The 20712-nt window shown below is 53.9% G+C and overlaps 1 protein-coding gene across 1 annotated transcript; it reads left to right on the plus strand.

Annotated features, from left to right (window-relative positions):
• Positions 1-3224: 3224 nt before the first annotated feature.
• On the plus strand, positions 3225-15258 carry IGSF10 (immunoglobulin superfamily member 10; the record flags this gene model as incomplete). The annotated part of the gene is made up of 10 exons (XM_084212284.1): positions 3225-3418; positions 4479-4608; positions 5239-5629; positions 6135-7926; positions 8395-8567; positions 8865-8980; positions 9729-10116; positions 10209-10358; positions 11815-12697; positions 13350-15258. 10 exons carry the CDS (start codon positions 3225-3227, stop codon positions 15256-15258), a joined length of 6126 nt encoding a protein of 2041 aa, XP_084068410.1.
• Between the last annotated feature and the right edge of the window lie 5454 nt (positions 15259-20712).

Below are 20712 nucleotides of genomic sequence, written 5' to 3' on the forward strand. Positions count from 1 at the left end.
GCTGGGAGCTTGTGCAGCTCACTGCGGTGGAACCAGGATGTCTGACTGCGGCCGTGAGCCACAGGGGAGCTGTACCTGAGCGTGCTATTGTGAAAATCCCCAGCGTGGGGAGCACTGACCCTGCTTCCAGAGCCCCTGCCGCCCGGCTGGGAGCTTGTGCAGCTCATTGCGGTGGAACCAGGATGTCTGACTGCGGCCGTGAGCCGCAGGGGAGCTGTACCTGAGGGTGCTATCGTGAAAATCCCCAGCATGGGGCTCGGAGGGTCAGGGCAGCCTTGCCAAGGCATCCCGCCACCCACCAGGCATGGGAAGGATTTGGCCAGCAAGGAGCTGTGAAGGAAAAGAACAACATGAAAACACTTTGCACCGGGCCTTTGGGGAGAATTGGCACAATGTGGACAGAAGAGAGAGCGTGAGGAGGCACAGACTGAGGCAGAATGCTGTGCTGCAGGAACAGAGGCACCTGCAGTGCTGGCCTGGGAAACAGCTGGGACACTATCACAGGGGAACAGGGGCATCAGGGAGGGACCAGCCCATGGCTGCAATGGAAGAACAAATTTAAAACCAAACCTCATCAAACAAAATCCAGATATATAATTCAGTACCTAATTAAGATTAGAATTGCATAAAAATCCCGTTTGCTGACGCTGATGCATGGAACACATCAGGGTGGTGCTCTCCAAAGCTGCCTTTTGAATTGAATTTCTACTGACCTGCCACGGTCACCTGCCCACTGTACCTGCCCACAGTGACCTGCCCGTGCCCCAGGAGCACACAAACCACACCGATGAGCTGTGGAGCAGCTCTGCCTTCCCTCCTGGCTCGGACAAAGCCAAGTTATTCCACAGAAAGGTGGGTTAGGAGCTGAACTGCTAAAAAATGAGCTGAAATTGTGAAATTCCATTTTTGATAGGTACAATTTGCTATGCAGATCCAGTTCACAAACACCTCCTTCCCTCAGCTTTTCCCTTCCCATCACTCCTGAGCTCACACTCAGTCACACTTTCTTGCCAAAATATAGTTTCACTTAACAAAAAGCTCCTTTCATCCTCCCTTGTAATGAATTCCAGCTAAACCAATGTCTCAAAGTCAGACATGGGCCAGGACTGCCAGCAAAGCAGCGAGCTCAGCCGGGGTTTGTGCAACCATTGTGCTCCCTGTAAGGCTGCCCTGGGAGATCCCAGCCACATCATAATAAAATATTCCACATGTTCCTCAGCCACCTTCCTGAGGGAGAACTTGTATCTCTTTGTATCTCTTGTAATTTAATGCTCTGCCTCTCAGCAGTGAGAGCTGCAGCTTAATGACAACAGACAGCACATCCTGAGATGAAAACCTTGTTCTTAAAATATTGACAAGGTCCATGTACATTTAAAACATTTGTTTTTATTTCAATGCAAATTTTCCAATTTGCGATTTTGGAAAACATTCTCAGAAGTGACTTCAGTTCCTTGTCTACCATGTCTATAAATTATGCAGACTGGTACAAATAATTAAAAAATGTCTTTTACCTGATGTTTAAACTCACAGAAGCACAGCATTGGAATGTTCCAGAAGCCTTGACCTCAGTCTTCCAGAAGAAAAATTTGATGAACTGAAAGAATGCAATTGATGCTTTGCTTTTCAGACAGTGATTAAGATGGAGAAAAGGCACCTAACAACAGCCTTCTCACCTTCTCTGGCACTCGGGGGAACAGAAATCAGTGTGACCTGTCAACATTTTCCCTGTTCTTAGGGGGACACCTAAAAATGCCACCTCAGGATTTAGTGCAGGGCTCAGTTGAGGCATTGTTCTTTCCCCTGAGACCAAAGTGCCAGTGACACGAGTGGGTGAGCGTTTCTTGGCCCCAGCTCCTGTGCTGGATCGAGGTGAGACCATCCAGCCCCTGAGATAACAAACACCAGCCAGCGAGTTCCACCAGTGAAGTTCTAACTGGCTTACACACAACACCCCATTCCTGCCAACCCTCCTGAACTCCCACAGCTCACATTTGATTTTGAATTCATCTGAACAGTTTCAGAACCTTTAAAAAGATATTTGAGGCTTTGTCTTCTCTTTAAAGTTTTGTATTGCCTTTACATCTCCAGTCAAACTCCTAGAAGGAGGTTTGCCCTAGAATGACACACTCTCAGCAGAAGGGCGCTGTCAGTCGAGTTTTGTGGCTGTCACAGACACCTCCGAGCCAAGAAAAGCACCCGAAGCACCGACAGACACCTCTACAACGAGAGGAAACTTGTCGTCCAAAACCGAACTGAGGGTGGCACCGGCCGCTCTCGGGAGGGATCGTGCGCGAACAGCCCCGGGCAGCGAACGCCCCTCGTGTGCGGGGCAGCCGAGCCCCGGGGAATGCGGGGGTCCCGTGCGGGCCCGGGGGGATGCGGGGTTCCCCTGCGGGATTCCCCGGCGGGATTGCCCTGCGGGGTTCCTGTGCCGGGTTCCCGTGCGGAGCCGGGGAATGCGGGATTCCCCAGCGGGGTTCCCCTGCGGGATTCCCGTGCGGAGCGCGCAGGGAGCGGCGGTGCCGGTCCCGCAGCATCCCCGGAGAGACGGCGGACCCTTCTCCCTCCCCGGCTCTCAGCGAGCGGTGCCGATGGGGCTGCGGGAGCCCGGGCTCCCCACGCGAGGAGGAGGCGGTGTGGGGTTTGCCCCGGCCCGGCCCGGCCCGGAGCGGGAGCGCGCCGGTGGGGACGCGCAGGTGGGAACGAGCGGCCGGTCCCGGTGCCGGGGAGGGTTTGTGCGAGGGATGCGAAATGAGTTAATTTTGCTTGGAATAGTTGCTGGCGGGGAAGGAGCTGACGTGTGGAGACGCCTCCGGGGGATGAGCCGCCGGCGGAGCCGGGAACGCCGAGCGCAGCCGGGCCGGGTCCGCAGCCGGGGCGCACGGCGGACACGGGCTGCAGCTCCCCCGCCGCTCCCCGCGGGATTCCGGCCTTTCCTGCGAGCGGCAGCTCCCGGCACATCGCGCCGGGCACGGGCACAGCGGGGCAGCTGTCAAATGACAACGCTTTAGGTCACGACACAGATCCGTCGCCGAGGGGAAACCCGAGAGTTTGGGGGCTGGCTCGTAGGCGGGTTTTTCTTTCAAGTTAAGAATTCTTTTTTGCTTATGGCTTAAACCCGGGCGGCTCAGCTCGGCTGGCGCTGTAAGCCCGCGTGTTCTGCTTCCCCGGCAGGAGCCCGTCCGCCGCCGCTGCTGGGGATGGCAGTGTAGGATCCCCGCAGGATGGGGGCCCCGCGCAGGGAACGGCCCCGCTGGCTGGGGACCCTCCTGGCCGCCTGCCTGGCCACCCTGCCGGCCATCAGCGCCTGTCCCCGGCCCTGCGCCTGCCACGGCTCCGCCGAGCTCCACTGCACCTTCCGCTACTTCACCGCCGTGCCCCCGCGCATCCCGCCGGACGTGCAGCGCATCAACCTGGGGTACGTGCAGCCGCGGCATCCGAGCACTCAGCTTGCCTTTCAACACTTTGCACAGCAGTAATTAACCGTCCAGATTTAGGGCTAAAAATTAACCACGGCAGTAGGTAAGTCTATAATGTTCTGCAGTGCTCAGCAGGGGCTGCAGCCACAGCCAGCAGAGCCCGAGACCACCCACAGTACGGAGAAATTTTGGGGATCTAGCACAGGGCACATGAGAACTTCAGAAAGTTTTGAACTTAACTTTCCTTTATATTACCTGAAGGTGTTGTGTCTGTAGCATGGACCCTGGGAGGAGGCTGAAATAGATTTCTCTCTGGGAAGGATAGTCCACAGCTCAGAAAGTGGTCTGGGAAAGGAGCACAGGTATTAAAATCTGCAGAGACTTCGCAGTGATGTAACACCAAGGTCGGGGGTTAGATCCCCCTGTGAGCCATTCTCTTAAGGGCTGGACTCAATGATCCTTCTGGGTCCCTTCTGGTTCAGCCTGGTCTGTGATTCTGTCACTTAGAATGTCCCACAGTGTTAGGGTCTCTGCTTTCACCCCCTGAGTTCAAGGGAAATTTCACTTGTCTGGCCATGTCAGCCTCCACGGTGGCTCCGTCCTCTGTGTGGTTTAAGGAGCAGAGACTAGATCATACCCAGGCTTGTCTGGCCCCTTCATGCAGTTTCCAGCAAGTGTCCTCTCTCTTAAATCAAATTATGAGACCCATCAGCAGTATCTGTCTGATCTGTGTGTCCTTTTTGACACACATAACCTTTGAACCATCCAGATGTGTCTGCAGAAAATACACAAGGAACTTTTCACTGAATTGGTAGCAAAGTGAGCACAGACAGATGTGTTTCATTGCTGCCACTCACCCCACCCACTGGGAATTCATCAGAACCCCGTCCTGGAAAAAAGTGACCACCTTTTGTGCTAACCTGTAGGAATGACTTACTTTCTTCTTGGCAAGGGGAAGTGCTGCTTACCTTTAGCCATTCCCAAAGAGTGGTTCTTTTGTTTTGGGTTTGTTGGATGTAAAAGCTGTGAGTTGGGGCTGACTAAACCCATCCTGTACAGCTACAACAGCCTGAGAAAACTCAGCCCCACGGACTTTGCTGGCCTGGAGAAACTGGAGTTACTGATGCTGCACAGCAATGAGATCAGTACCATCCCTGAGAAGGTGTTCAGCGATTTACATTCACTACAGGTAAGAGCTAAATTAGCCAGTGTTAATTTTGTTATGATTTAACTCTCAGTGATACTGGTAGGCAGCCACAGAGCAGCCTTCTGCAGCATTTCAGTTTCCTGTTTCTTACCTTGTTCATGTGAAAGTCAATGGCCTTCAAAATCCAGTATCCTGGTGGGAAATGTCTTTCCTTCCCAGCTAGGCACTCAGGTACAGGCTGTAGAGCATGACAAACGCTTTGGTAGATTTCTCTCAGCTGTACCTTAGCAGGCAACTGCAGTCAAAACTCTCTTTCTACAGAGAAGAAAGGTTGCAAAGCTGCAAATACTGTGTCTGAAAAAGGAACCTGCCATTGTTAATTTGCTCATCAGTTTGGGGCTTTTTGAGGATTTTTTTTTCCATTGAGATTTCCCTTTCCCTTCAGTACGATCCTGTCCCTTTCTTGCCTTCATGAAAAAAATGCCTAATTGTGCAGAAGCTTAACACAGTGCATATAAACATTTCAGTTCTTAAAAGAAACTCCAGTTAACTGGCATTCCTGGTCTGGTGAAGAACTTTCACTGCACAGAGCAACCTGCAGCAGCATTTATTAGGGCTCCTATAACTTTAACATGGCTTAATATTATGCATTTGTTACTTTTTCATGAACAGGTCTTAAAAATGAGTTACAACAAGGTCAGAGTGCTTCAGCAGGATGTATTTTATGGCCTGAACAGCTTGGTACGGCTGCATATGGACCACAATCAAATTGAATTTGTGAATCCCAATGTTTTCTATGGACTCACTTCCTTGAGGCTGGTCCACCTGGATGGAAATTTACTTCAGCAGCTGCATCCAGACACTTTTGTCACCTTGCGCTATAGCCAAATATTCAGAATATCCTTCCTGAAGCACATCTCTCTGTCTGACAATGTGCTGACTTCGCTTCCACAAGAGATGTTTTCCTACATGTCAGAGCTGGAGAGCATTTACCTCCACGGGAACCCCTGGTCCTGCGACTGCAGCCTGCAGGGGTTCGCGGGGTGGGCACAGGAGAGGCCAGGTGAGCTGAAGGCTTTGTTTATGCTCTTCAATCCTGTTGTAGCATCTTACTCTTCCTGATACAGGTAATTGTCCTTTATTCATCTCTTTATTCTCCCAGGAAAGACTGAAAGATAGGATTTGTGTTGGTGTGTTTAATCAGGATAAAGAGATTAATGCCACTGCGTTTCCCAGATTAAATGAATCTAGTGGCCATTCCCAAGTGCAGCTTTCCTTAATGGAGAATTTTCCTTGGCCGGTCCAAAGCTTCTGTGCTTTGGTAGAATCCACAGGGAACAAGCTAACTTTAGTGGAACTGGCAAGAGCAAGGGCCACATTGCACTTGATTCTTTGAAAAGAAAGTCAGGAACTCAAGGGACTCTGGGACTTTCTCTGCTGCTGCCTTCACATGTCACTTCAAGCTTTGGTTTTATTTTATTCAAAAGAACCACTTGTTAGTAGATATATGTCATTTTTACTAGTAAAACTTGTAGCACAGAAACTTACTGAGGTTTTCTTCCCCTCAGATGTTATAAAGTGCAGAAAAGAGAGAAGTTCTGGTGTCCAGCAATGCCCGGTCTGCGCTAGCCCCAAAAATCATAATGGGAAAAGCTTAGTGGATCTTCCTTCTGCATCTTTCACCTGCATGAAGCCAGTCATCCATGACTCCCTGAAATCCAGAAACCTCTCAGTGCCAGATGATGGGGATTTCAGTGTCGTGTCACCCAGGGACTTGATAGCTCCAATAGGATCTGTGGTTCTGAATATGACTGACCAGGCAGGACATCGAGGCAACTTGGTTTGCAATGTCCAGAGACCTAAAGAAACGTCTCCTATCTCATTTGACCAAAATGGCCCCAGCAGAGTGCTCAAAGCCTCGTTCTCAGCATTCCTGGTGTGTGGTATCGATCCTGGGCACATCCAGCAGCTCTGGAGCATCCTGGCACTGTACAGCAGCTCTCCTTTGAAACTGGAGCAAACCGTGCGGGCGGCTGAGGAGCCTTTTGTTAGCTACAAGTACAAGCAGATGTACAGCGAGAAGGATGAGCTCTTCACCGGGATCGAGGCTGAGCTGCGAGCTGAGCCAGCGTGGCTGATGCAGAGCCAGGTGTCCCTGCAGCTGGACAGGACAGCCACCACGCTCAGCACGCTGCACCTCCGCTACGCCGCCCGGGCCCAGGTCACTCTGCCCAGCCAGGACCAGGAGCAGGCGAGGCACGGCTGGGCCATCATTTCCAGGGACAACAGCACGCAGACGGAGCACACCGTGCTGGTGGGGGGCTCGGTGGAGCTGGGGTGCCAGGCGGCTGGGCAGCCAGCTCCTGCCGTGGAGTGGGTACTGGCTGACGGCAGCCAGGTGCGAGCGCCCCACATCAGCGAGGACGGCAGGATCCTGGTCCTCCAGAGCGGGGCGCTGGCGCTGCGGACGGCTGACGTGTTCGACTCGGGGCTCTACCACTGCATCAGCACCAACCGCCAGGATGCTGACGTGCTCACATTCCGAATCACAGTGGTGGATCCCCACGTGGAGCACAACGGCGTCAATGGGGCCCAGCTGCCGGCTGCTCTCGGCAGCACGCTGCACCTCCCCTGCACGTCCACGGCTGCCCCAGACCCTGCCGTTACCTGGGTGCTACCTGAGCGCACGATTCTCCGTCAGTCTGCTGGAAACAAACACATTTTTGCCAATGGCACCTTGAGAATACGAGGGGTGACGCAGAGAGACGTGGGCTACTTCCGATGCGTGGCGGCCAACCGGTACGGTGTTGATCTCTTGGTTTTCCAAGTGCTGGTGAGACAGGACGGAACTGCTCTGCAGAAAAAGCATGGAGCTCTGGGAGACTGGGAAGAAGGCTCTGGCAATGAGCTGCTGCACTCTGCTGCAGCACAGAGACATCCCTCGGGCGCTGCAGCCGCCCCGAGCGCTCCCGGGGAACCTGCTGCAGCGGCCGCCAGCAGCCAGGGCGCACGGAGCCAGAGCCAGAGGAGCAGCCACGGGAAAGTGCCCCACTGGCCCTACACAGACAGAGCCGGCCGGCGCTTCAGGGGACACAGGAGACAGTTTGTGTCCTCAGGCAGGAGAGCTGATCCTCAGCGCTGGGCAGCCTTGCTGGAGAAAACAAAGAGGAACTCAACAGTGACAGGCAAACGAGGAGAAGCTGCAACAGAACCACCCATTCGAGTCCGTAAGCTCCCAGAGGATGAGGAGGAGACATCTGGTGATCTCGTATCTCCAGAAGAAGGATTCATGATACCAGCCACAGAGAGATCCCCAGTATCTGCTCTGGGCAGAGCAACAGAGCTCATGATCACTGCAGGGCCCAAGGAGACTGAGAATCTCCCTCCTGCCTGGAACACCCCCCTCCTTCTCACAGAGCCATTAACTCCCCTGCCCTCACCTCTTCCACACTCTGGGGCACCTGCTAGCAAAAGGCTGCAAACACTTCCAAAACCTACAGACTCATGGGAAAGATCTGATTTGAGTCAAATATCAGCAAATGGTGTAAAACAGCCAACTGTACCAAGTGGGACAGCCACACTCTTCCCTGCTGGGCAAAAGTCAGTATATTCTGGGGAAAGTAATAACCAGCACCTGAAGTCTGCATCCATGACACCCACTACAGAAGCTACAGGCACCAGCAAGGCTGTAACTCCCCAAAACACAGCAGACAAGTTACATATTTTTACTGAGTCTATTGATAATGTCCCCACCAAAACAGATCACCAGGTCTCTGTGACAACAGTCCATGCACCAAGCTCTGAATTTGGCCCCATTTATTTTCATAGTACTCAGAAAGGAGGAACCTCTAATCCACCACTGGCCTTGACTTTTGCTACTCATCAGCAAATTCAGGTTATCCAGGATGTTCCAACTCATCCAGCCCAGCTCCAGCAGCACTATGGAAGACGAAGGAAAATTTCTGGTCGGAGACAAATTGTTAGACCAGAACGTGTCCCAGGTATGAAGGAGCCCCGATACAATTTTGGGAGGCCAGGGTCTGCCAGAGGAAGTACAGCTGTGGCTACAGGTGTTCAACTGAATATGAACCATGTTTTAAATGTACCAGCCTCAAATAACTTCAGCAGTTCCATCAATCCATTTAGCCCAGAAACACCCCAGTCCTCCCCCTCCACCATGAAAATGCCATTGGAGCGCCCCGTGGGTGCCCATCAAAACACAGCATTCCTCAGGGAAGAGGAAAAGAAACATAGTGCAAGGCAAAAATCTGCTACCACAGTCATGTCCGTCCCTGCAGAGGACACTGCCACTACTGCAGCCAGTGGACTGGGTGTGACGGGTTTGAAACCAACAGTTACACTTGTTGTTACTCCTCAAACCAACACCAGAGCCGCCAAAAGTAAAATACTCAGAGTGGGAGGAAGGAGAGGTCAGAGGAGGAAGAGGCCTCCTAAAACACCTGCCCCACAGCATGTGACTGCAGCCCAGAGCACGGCAGGCACCCCTGCAGCCCAGAGCATTGCAGCCACCCCTGCAGCCCAGAGCACTGCAGCCACCCCTGCAGCCCAGAGCATTGCAGCCACCCCTGCAGTGAGCATTGCAGCCACCCTGGCAGTGAGCACAGCCACCCCTGCAGTGATAATTGCAGCTACCCCTGCAGCCCAGAGCATTGCAGCCACCCCTGCAGTGAGCATTGCAGCCACCCCTGCAGCCCAGAGCACTGCAGCCACCCCTGCAGTGAGCATTGCAGCCACCCCTGCAGCCCAGAGCACGGCAGCCACCCCCATGGTGACAGCTTCTACATCACCAGCTGTCCCTCCAAGCCTGGCACCTGCAAACCCTCTCCCTGGGAGCATCAGTGCAGTCTCCAGGACCAAAGTGGCAGCACTGGGGGTCCCTGACAGCCCCGAGGCACCCCAGCACAGGCCCATGGCAGGCACGCAGACGGCAGCAGCCCCAGGCACCTGGAGGAGCACCCCATCAGCAACGCCACTGGCCGGCAGTGTGACAGCTCAGAGCCCCCCCATGGCACCCCAAACCACACCAGACTCGCAGAGGAACACCCAGCTGGCCAGTCCTGCCCAGACACCCACCGTGGGTCTCCAAACCTCACCGTGGCTGGACGAGCCCCCCGGTGCCACGAGTGCCCCCCCTGCTGCAGTCAGGGCCACGCCAGGGCCAGGACCTGCCCAGCACACCAGAGCCAGCGCCGGGGCAGGAGAAGGGCCAGGACCTGCCCAGCACACCAGAGCCAGTGCCGGGGCAGGAGAAGGGCCCTGCCTGGATTCGGGGAAGGGAGCTGTCCGGGAGGAGCAGGGGGCACAGCCCGCAGCCCCAGCCGGAGCCCTGCCCGGCGCTCCCGCTGCAGTCACTGCCCCCAGCACCCAGCACCCCTCCCCTCTGCCAGCCCCCACTGCCGCCGGGCCCGCAGACCCCCCGAGAGCCCCCGAGCCCCCCCGGGGGCATGGACAGCTCCAGCTCCAGCCCAGGCCACCTCCCAGGGGCACCGAAAGGGGGGACGCGCTGCGGGCACCGCAGATCGCACCTCCGTGGGGAGGGCACTGGGACGGCTCTGTCAGTGCCTGGTCTGAAAGGAGGCAGAATCAAGTCACCAGCACCCTGCCCAGTCACATCACCTTAGGTTCTGCAAGCAGAAACCATTTTTCAAAGCCCAGAATCGTTGGAGGAAAAGTGGCTGCTTTCACTCTGGTGGCGAATTCAGATGCTTTTATTCCATGTGAAGCTACTGGGAACCCCCCTCCAACAATACAGTGGACCAAGATACCATCAGGTGAGCTTGATAAACCTCTCTAGAATTTACCTTCCATTAACCCTGTAGTTTGGCACCTCTTTTGTGTGCCAAACTCATGCATTGCTTCATTTCAGAGTACTGTGAAATATTAGTGAAAGGCAAACTTGGAAACAGTGACAGAGACTCACTGGAGCAACTTAGTGCTGATTCTGGAACAGATCTTTAGTGAAATGATTAAAATAATCAAATCTATGGTCAATTATAATTCCTTGCTTATTGTGGGAAGAATTCAGTATTTATTGTACATTACCTGCTATTCCAGGACAGCGAGACAAGTGAAAACAAAAATGTGGTAAAACCCACTCGAATTGAGTCACAGCAGCACCAGGTTTGGATTGCAAAGCCCCACGTGCTTTATCCAAACTTTGTCTCTGGTGGAGATTCAGCTTCATTCTTACTTTAAAGCTTTGTCAGTCTATATGCAGAATTCTCTGATTTCTTTCCGGTTTATCGCTGTTGTCTTGGTTATTTGGGCAGAGCAGAGCAGGTCAGGGTATTTGGGACTGGGGAAAACGCAACAAGAGGCAGGCAGTGCCAGGCTATGCCAGGCTGTTCCAGGCTGTTCCAGGCTGTTCCAGGCTGTCAGGCTATCCAAAGCAGTGCCAGGCTGTCCCAGCTGTCCCAGGCTGTCAGGCTATCCAAAGCAGTGCCAGACTGTCCCAGGCTGTCCCAGGCTGTCAGGCTATCCAAAGCAGTGCCAGGCTATGCCAGGCTGTCCCAGGCTGTCAGGCTATCCAAAGCAGTGCCAGACTGTTCCAGACTGTCCCAGGCTGTTCCAGGCTGTCAGGCTATCCAAAGCAGTGCCAGGCTATGCCAGGCTGTCCCAGGCTGTCCCAGGCTGTCAGGCTATCCAAAGCAGTGCCAGACTGTCCCAGGCTGTCCCAGGCTGTCCCAGGCTGTCAGGCTATCCAAAGCAGTGCCAGGCTGTCCCAGGCTGTCCCAGGCTGTCAGGCTATCCAAAGCAGTGCCAGGCTGTCCCAGGCTGTCCCAGGCTGTCCCAGGCTGTCCCAGGCTGTCCCAGGCTGTCAGGCTATCTAAAGCAGTGCCAGACTGTCCCAGGCTGTCCCAGGCTGTCCCAGGCTGTCAGGCTATCTAAAGCAGTGCCAGACTGTCCCAGGCTGTCCCAGGCTGTCCCAGGCTGTCAGGCTATCCAAAGCAGTGCCAGGCTGTCCCAGGCTGTCCCAGGCTGTCCCAGGCTGTCCCAGGCTGTCAGGCTATCCAAAGCAGTGCCAGACTGTTCCAGGCTGTCCCAGGCTGTCAGGCTATCCAAAGCAGTGCCAGGCTGTCCCAGGCTGTCCCAGGCTGTCAGGCTATCCAAAGCAGTGCCAGACTGTCCCAGGCTGTCCTAGGCTGTCAGGCTATCCAAAGCAGTGCCAGACTGTCCCAGGCTGTCCCAGGCTGTCCAGGCAGTGACTGTCCCTGCCTTGCTCCGCAGGGCGCGGTGCCGCGGGCCGCTGGTCGGTGCTGCCCAACGGGACGCTGGCCATCGCCCGGGCGGGGCCGCAGGACGGCGGGCAGTACCTGTGCACGGCGGCCAACGCGCTCGGCTCGGCCCGGCTCCTGGTCACGCTGGCCGTGCGGGCGCACCCGCCGCGCATCGCCGGCCGCGGCCGCCCGCTGACCGCGCTCTCCGGGGGCTCGGCGGCGCTGCCGTGCCGGGCCGAGGGCAGCCCCCCGCCCCGCATCTCCTGGCTCCTGGCCAACGGCACCGAGCTGGGGCGCGGCTCGGCGGGCAGCGGCAGGGCGCGGGTGGAGCCGGACGGCACGCTGCTCATCCGGGCGGTCACCGTGTACGACAGGGGCATCTACACCTGCCTGGCCCGGAACGCCGCGGGCACCGACGCTCTGCCCCTGAGGCTGCAGGTGGTCGCGGCCCCCCCAACCATCCTGGAAGAGAAGAGACAGAGCGTGGCAGGAAGGGCGGGGGAGAGCCTGAGCCTGCCCTGCACGGTGCGGGGCAAGCCCGAGCCCAGCGTGCACTGGGTGCTGCCCGCCGGCGCCGTGCTGAAGCCCCTGCAGGGGCTGCACGCCAGGCTGCTCCTGCTCGCCAACGGCACGCTGCACCTGGGCAGCATCGCCCCCTCCGACAGCGGCACCTACGAGTGCATCGCCACCAGCTCCACGGGCTCGGACAGGAGGGTGGTCAGCCTCGTGGTGCAGAGCAGAGAGACACCTCCGAAAATTGCCATCGCCTCCCAAGAACTGACTCGGCTGAGCTTTGGGGAGAGGTTGCTTCTGAACTGTACAGCAAGTGGGGAGCCCAAGCCCAGGATAATCTGGAGGTTGCCCTCCAAGGCTCTTGTGGACCAGTGGCACAGGTATGACCCTTTTTTTCCTCCTCCACTTTGGAGCTTCAAACACTGTCTGCTCACATAAGAGCCTATTACAGCACTAATGCTCTGTGAACTAAATCAAACTTTAAGTATTAACAGTTGTGAAACACCTGTTCTAACAGCATCTATATCTAATAACAGACCTATTAACAGATCACATCAATTGCCATAGGTGAGTGAGGTCTCAAAACAGGTACAAGTCATATTTGAATTAAGGTGATTACTGTCACCATGCGCTGGCTGACTGCTGTCAGTTTAGAGGAGGGGAAGTTATTTGTAACAGATTTGTGAAGCAGGGCTCAGGAGGGAGGGGTTTCTCTCATCTCTGCCAGGTCTACCTTTGGGGGTGTCCCCCCACCCCCTCTCACAGTGGCACTCACCTCCACCTTAGGAGACACAGCCCCAGCTCAGGGTGCTCCCAGCAGAGCCAGCACCGCTCACATCCACCCAACACCAAAACTGGCAGTGACATCAGGGTAGGACACGCTGGGTGGACAGGAGGCACAGGCACAGCACCTTTGGAAAGGCCTTCTGCGTTGCACCCTGCTGCTAACAAGCTCAGTCCCTTCCAGTGCTCAGTGTTCACCCCCAGCACTTGCTTCCATAATTCTTTTCCTCTCTCTCTTGCTCCCGACAGAATGGGAAGTCGGATCCATGTCTACCCCAATGGATCTTTGGCTATTGAGGCAGTTGCAGAGAAGGATGCAGGTGATTACCTGTGCGTCGCGAGAAACAGACTCGGGGATGATCTGGTACTGATGAAAGTCAGCATCACCATGAAACCAGCCAAGATTGACCACAAACAGCAGTTCAAGAAGCTGGTGCCATACGGGAAGGATTTCAGAGTGGACTGCAAGGCCTCGGGGTCGCCCACCCCAGCAATATCCTGGGGCCTGCCGGACGGGACGGTGGTGAACAGCGCGATGCAGGCGGACGACAGCGGGCACAGGGCTCGCAGGTACGTCCTCTTCCACAATGGCACTCTGTACCTCAACAAAGCTGGAGTGGCAGAGGGAGGAGACTACACGTGCTACGCCCAAAACACTCTGGGGAGGGACGAGATGAAGATCCACGTCACGGTCGTTGTGGCAGCCCCTCAGATAAAGCACAATCACAAGACACACGTTACAGTGACAGCTGGAGACATGGCCCTGCTGGACTGTGAGGCTGCTGGAGAGCCCAGGGCACAGATATTCTGGTTGCTGCCCTCCAGTGAGATGATCTCCTCGTCCACAGACAGGCACTCCCTGCACGCCAATGGCTCGCTCTCCATCAGCCAGGCCGGCCTGCTGGATGCTGGGGAGTACCTGTGTGTGGCTCAGAACCCCAGCGGGGATGACAGCAAGCTGTATAAGCTGGATGTGGCTGCTAAACCCCCCATCATAAATGGTTTACACAGGAACAAAACGATCATGAAGGTGGCGGCAGTGAGGCACTCCAAGAAGCACATCGATTGCCGGGCGGAAGGGACGCCTCCTCCCCAGATTATGTGGATCATGCCCGATAACATTTTCCTAACAGCCCCATATTACGGGAGCAGGATTGCGGTGCACAAAAACGGGACACTCGAGATTCGGAACATCAGGCCCTCAGACACGGGGGATTTTACCTGTGTGGCACGTAACGATGGGGGAGAGACTGTGCTGGTGGTGCAGCTGGAAGTCACAGAAATGCTACGGAGACCAATGTTCAAAAACCCTTTCAATGAAAAAATAATAGTAAAACCTGGGAAAACTATCACGCTGAACTGTTCTGTGGATGGAAACCCTCCCCCGGATATAAGCTGGATGCTGCCCAACGGCACGTGGTTTTCCAGCAGCATCAGGACTTCCCAGTTTTCCACAGGAAGCAACGGGACCCTGACCCTCTACAGTCCCGAGAGCCAGCACGCCGGGCGCTACCGCTGCGCTGCCCGGAACCAGGTGGGCTACATCGAGAAGCTGATGGTGCTGGAGGTGGCCCAGAAGCCCAGGATCCTGACCCGCCCCGCAGGGCTGGTGCGGGGGGTCAGCGGGGAGCCCCTGTCCCTGCACTGCCTGGCCGAGGGCAGCCCCAGGCCCAGGCTGGCGTGGACGCTGCCGGGGGGCCGCGTGCTGCAGCGGCCGCAGCTCAGCGGGAGGCTCCTGCTGCTGGAGAATGGCACCTTGGTCATCGCGGCAGCCTCGGCCCACGACGCAGGTGACTACCTGTGCAGGGCCCACAACGACGCTGGAGACTCCTCCCTCACCATTCCCGTGGTGGTCGCAGCCTACGCCCCGCGGATCGTGGGCAGGCCCCCCCCGGCCATCCACACCCTGCCGGGGGCAGCAGTTCAGCTCCACTGCGTCGTGCTGGGCATCCCCAAACCAGAAATCACCTGGGAGTTACCTGACCGCTCCATTCTCTCCACAGCTCACCAGGGCCGGGGCTCTGGGGGCGAGCTGCTCCACCCCACGGGGACTCTGCTCCTGCAGAACCCCCAACCCTCCAGTTCTGGCACGTACAGGTGCACAGCGAGGAACCCCCTGGGCACCGACACTGCGGCCACCTACGTCCACGTCATCTGAGCCAGAAACACACAGGAATGGTGGGGAACGCGGGCTGCAGCCAGGCTGGGCTCACCCCTGCCGTGGCTTCAATCAAAGGCAGCCACAAGCACCCGAGTGCCTGGGCACATCACAGCATTCAGCCTGCAGTCACTGGGCAAAAGGAGAGAGGAAAGGGAAAATTAGCTCTAGCATTATTTGCTAGCACTGGTTATCTCCATGTTCAGGGGATTTAAAGAAAAGCAAAATTAAGGCACTTAAGTGTCTGAGCCGTGGCAAGAACAAACCCCGCAGTACCTGAGCCACAGGTGCCCGGCTGTGCCGCCCTGGCACAGGGGCCAGGAGGTGGGGAGGGCAGCGAGGGTGTCCTGCACAGCAGGAACACAGGGAGCACCTGAGAACTCTCAGAGCACCTGGTCTCGTCCTGTCCTGCAGTGTCCCAGCAGGGGTGTTCAGCCTGCAGAAGAGAAGGCTCCAGGGAGGCCCCACTGCAGCTGTGGCACGGAGCACAGCGGGACTGCGCCCAAACTCAGCGCCCACCATCCATCTCTGGTCCCTCAGCTTTCAGATCTGCCTCCTAAATCCCCAGCTGTTTTTCTCATTTGACCCAGTGAAAATGCACTTGCTTCTAATGCTTTTAATTAAGTGATTCTTTGGAAATCTGATGTGCTGAATAAAACTGGAGTAATCCTGTACCCTAATAACTCTGTGGGCGCTACAGAAACCGCCCGAGCTTTGCTCAGCAAATCCTGGTGCTTACTGAAGGCAGTTTCAGTGTTTTACAAGACTTCAGCATCTTTTCCCTTTCTGAAACCAAATCCTTCACTTTAAACATCTTGTGTAATCTCCTGGCTACTGGGCTGTAGGAACTGCTGAGGTTAGTCAAAGGCACTACCTGGCACCTGGAGGTTTTTGGGGGCATAAACCCAGGCACAGCACCTTCTGCTGTGCAGGTGCTGGCAGAGGAGTCTGCACCAGGCAGGTGCCCATTGCAGCAACACTCTCCCATCAGTTTGTTCAAGATATAGGAACTCTTTAAAAAACCCTCAAAAATGGATTAAAATTATGTAAGATAAATGCTTTTTAACTCAAAAGCTGCAATTTCAGCATGACTGTATTTTTCTACTTTTCTATAGCAAACTTTTCCTAGTTATCCTCACCTACCTTAAATATGTTTGGAAAAACTGTGGAAATAAAGGAACAAGCATAATGAGATTTCAAAAGGATTTGGCAGTGACAATTGTTCGGTAAAATCATTCCCTAACCCAGCAAAGGCTCCAATCCAGCAGAAAGTCATATCTCAAAACTAATTCAGTTTGTTCAGCTGTCTTCATGCAACTCTGGTTTATTACTAACAATTTAATTTAAAAGGATCTTCAGACAGTAAACCCCATTTCCCCCCCAGCCTGTTAGCAGCACAGCCCAAAAGTCAAGGGCCCCAAGTCAGGAGCAGTGCCCTGTGATGGGACACAGCAGGGCTGGAGGTTCCAGGCAGCAGCAGGGATGCTCCTCAAGGACAGCACAGGGACAGGGACAGGCACAGGGACAGGGAGCAGGGCCAGCCACCAGCGCCTCGCCTGGGCAGGGGCTTCCTTCTCTGTCCACAGGGGACAAAGCCCACCCTGTCCCTCACCCCTCCCCAGTGTTTCCTGTGTGACTGGAATGCTGCACAGCTGCACTTGGCCATTTCTAAAACCATTCCACCCAAAAAGCCCAGGGACAGGTGGGAGCTGGAAAGCAGCAATGATCCATCCTGCAGCTGCCCAGTCCCCCAAAGAACCAAACACAAATCCAAGTCCTCCAACAAAGCCTTTGCCATTCTAGACAGGATGTCTTTACAGAGATGTACAAATTCAGGTTAAAAGTGGCTTTGATAACACACTGCAAGCAGCAACATCACAACCCAACACAAGTTGGGTGAGGATTGGAGAGCCCTCCCTGTGTGCCTGCTGCAAATCCAGGTGTGCCTACCTGGCTGCAAACAGGGCAATGGGTCCCCTCTTCTGACACGTCCCAGCAGCACCAGCAATGATTGCAGGTGTAGGAAATACAGAAAACAGGGTCAATGGCATTGCCTCTTTACACTTACATCTGGCTTTGCCTGACCAGTGAGGGCTTTTGACCGTGGGGCAGCTTCCCTGGGACAGGACCAAAGTCCTGGGGACCAGCTCTAGAACAGCTTCACTAATTCTTATCTGGAAAGCTTTCCAGCATGGATAGTAACAATGAAACTTCATAGCATCACTGTTTTTCCCAGAAACAGCTGAATTCTATGAAAGTCAATGATTTAGTAGGTAGGTGTTAGCTGTTACTGCTGGTGGAAGTACCAAGATCTGATTATTCCAATAGTGGCCCATCCTGTCAGTGCAGAACACTCAGCCATGCTCACACAGTCACAGCTTCAGGCATATCCTGCAGCTGCTCTCATCTGCCACAGCAAGAAACACCTGACAAGAGGGAAAAAATGAACAGTGATGCAGCTATTGGAAATACTATTAAGTATCCATCTCTGTAGAGGCACAGCCTAGATTAAACCTGATTTCTGGCCTGAAAATTTAAATGGGCAAATCAGCTTTGAAAACTGCCACTTGTAAATGAGAAGAGAAAAAGCTCAAAGACTGTGGGCTGCTGTATGTTCTGTGTCACATAAAGCTGCTGCTGAACAAAAGCTGCATGGCACATCAAAAGCAGGACCTGATCATCTTAATATGTCAAGCCAATTTTATGATATGGCAGCAGTTTATGCACTCTCTGCAGCTTGATAAAAACCATGTATCTCTCTGTCAGACTTCAAAGGTCATCTTATACATTTGTTTTCAAAAGCAGCATTTCTTTAAACTCTTTAGCCACTCTCTAGTATATTCTGAATACTTCACTCACTTCTAATATAGGTTAGTTGTACTTGGAGCTTCAGGAATGAATATTTAATATTTATAACTGGAACCAAACTTTTAAACTTCTGCTTGGAGAAGTCACAGTAATGTTTCTCAAATCATCACAAAGTGCTGCCCTCTGGAGCCAGCAAATTGCTGTAAAACTCTAATTCGCTAACTAGAACAATTCATTAACTAGAAGAAACAGGACAATCCCCCACAAAATAAAGCTCATATCCGAAATGCTGAAAAAATGTGAGCCTGTGGATTTATTACATCTAGAAGATGGCAAATTATCCACCATGGCTCTTGGTATGAATCACAGAGGAAGTAACCCAAAGGGCCTTTGTTCCTTTAATTGTCCTTTTCTCCCTTCACTGCCACCACAGGAGCTCAGGACCCCACAGCCCCAGCCCCAGGAGAAGGGACAGTGTCAGACACCAGCCCAGGCTGCCCAGCAGGACAGTCTGGTGTGCCAGACCTTTCCAAACTGGTTTCCATTTGAATGGGACCTGTTCACACCAGCATGTTTACTGCCAACACAACATGGCCAGGAAGCATTTCAGAAACCTGCCCATGCAGGAGCAGCTGCAGCTGACCCAGACAAGAGGCAGCACACACAAACCAAGTGAGAGCAGGGCTGCCAGGCCCTGGGATGCTCTCACAGCCCCTGTCCAAGAGGAGGGACACACAAACCCAGTGAGAGCAGGGCTGCCAGGCCCTGGGATGCTCTCACAGCCCTCGTCCCCAGCTCCACCTGGGAGCACACAGACCCTCCAGCCAGACAGAAACAGGGACAGGGCACAGCACCACGCTGCTTTCACTATGAGAAAACATCCACTTTCTGCATGAATCATTTCCTTGTACTTTTACTAAATTTAAGCAGTGTCTTTGCAAGGTTTTTGGGTTTTTCCATCTGTTTGAAGAATGTAAGTCTTCTTTTCATCTCTGCTTTAAATGCAACATAGAAAGTACATAAAGCAAGTTTAGTGTCCCAAACGTGAATAAAAGTAACTAAGTGTCTTGCAGGGTTCCCAGATTTAATAGAACATGAAGAAAATCCCAGCTGTGTCCCTACCTGGGCCTGAGCTGAGGGCCATGTGGGAATTAACAGTGGTATCAATTCTCACTGTCACAGCAGCTGACAGAAACTGAACCCAGAGCAAGGAGCATGGCCCTGCTGGGCACGGGGCTTGTCCAGGCTGAGGGAGGCTGGAGCAGGAGCTTTGGAGCACCATGAGCAGAGGCTGTGAGACAGCTCAAGAGAGCCAAAGGAGAGCTGCAGGCAGCAGCCAGGCTGGGACCAGGAATGTTGCTTTTTACAGTATGAAAAACTCTTAAACACTCTCTCTGTGCCAGCTGGAGAGGGGGACAGGTTTTCCTAAAGAAGGACAGTTTTAAATACATCCAAACTTTCCAGGATCAAGCAAGGGGCTGGGAAGACATGCTCTCAGGGCTAACACCTTTATGTTTTTCCTAGAAAGAACTGAAATCAGACTCCAGTTCATTCCATTTCTCTGCAACAAATTTAGGAGAAAAGATGTATTCACACTCAAAAGAGGAAGAAGGCCTCCCCCTTTTCCCCTCCTGGGACTGCTCCTCTTGGCACAGCCCTGTGATTCCCTGGGTTTGCACCCTTGTGCACACATAAAACTGCTGACACACACCCACCTGACCAGGGTGCTCACAGCTCTGTGCTTGTCTTACCTGAGTAACTCGACTGTGCAGGGTGCAAGGAGCCCTTCCCTTCGCTCATCCTGACCCTTGAGGCAGGGAGCACCACTGGCAGGAAGGGCTGCTGGCTCAGCAGGGACATGCTGGAGGAGAAGCAAACGCAGCACTGCATTAGTAAAGTTATTTTGATACTTCCCATCCTCAGTCCCTTCCCTCTTTTGTCTACTCGTTTTCCCCTTAAGTGGCACTGCTGCATCTGCGTCTGTTTCTGTTTTAGTCAATTTGAACCTTGGCAGAGGCATCCAGGACCCTTCAGGAAGGCAGTCCCAGCCAGCCCAGCTGCATGAGCTGTCCCTGGGGTCCCCCAGCTCAGGGGGCCCTCAGGGAGCAAGAGCTGCCCCACACCTGCAGGCCTGACCCAGGACACAGCAGGTTATTCCAAGACTGCTCTGACTAACCAGGACTAACTAATCATTTTGTGGAGATAAGGCAATTAAAGTTTCTAATCCATGCTCGTGGTCTGAAGCAGGTCCCAAGGAAGTTTCCCCTCAAGGCTCTGATTAGAACAAGAGCTGCCCTACTTGCTCTAAAATTCCAGCATTAATTCAGTGCAATGTCCAGCATAACCCCAAGAAAGTACAAACACATTCCAGGCATCGTGGATGACTGCTTTACTGAAGGAAAATCAATAACTATTAATCAATTAAAATTCTCATACATTTGGAGCTAGAGATGAGTTTAAGATTAATTCCCAACAGGAAGCAAGAGTCATAACAATGGTGGGAGCTTAACAGCAAGGAAATCTCCTCCAGCCCCAGAAGGGAAGAGACAACAAGTGCCCTAACTGTTCCTTCCAACCCCGAACATTTCCCACCACCAAGCTGCCAAGTCGCCCTGGCAGGTGGGTTACAAAGCTGCCACATTTCTT

The sequence above is a fragment of the Fringilla coelebs genome, assembly GCF_963513975.1.
Source record: "Fringilla coelebs genome assembly, chromosome: 10".
Lineage (NCBI taxonomy): Eukaryota > Metazoa > Chordata > Aves > Passeriformes > Fringillidae > Fringilla > Fringilla coelebs.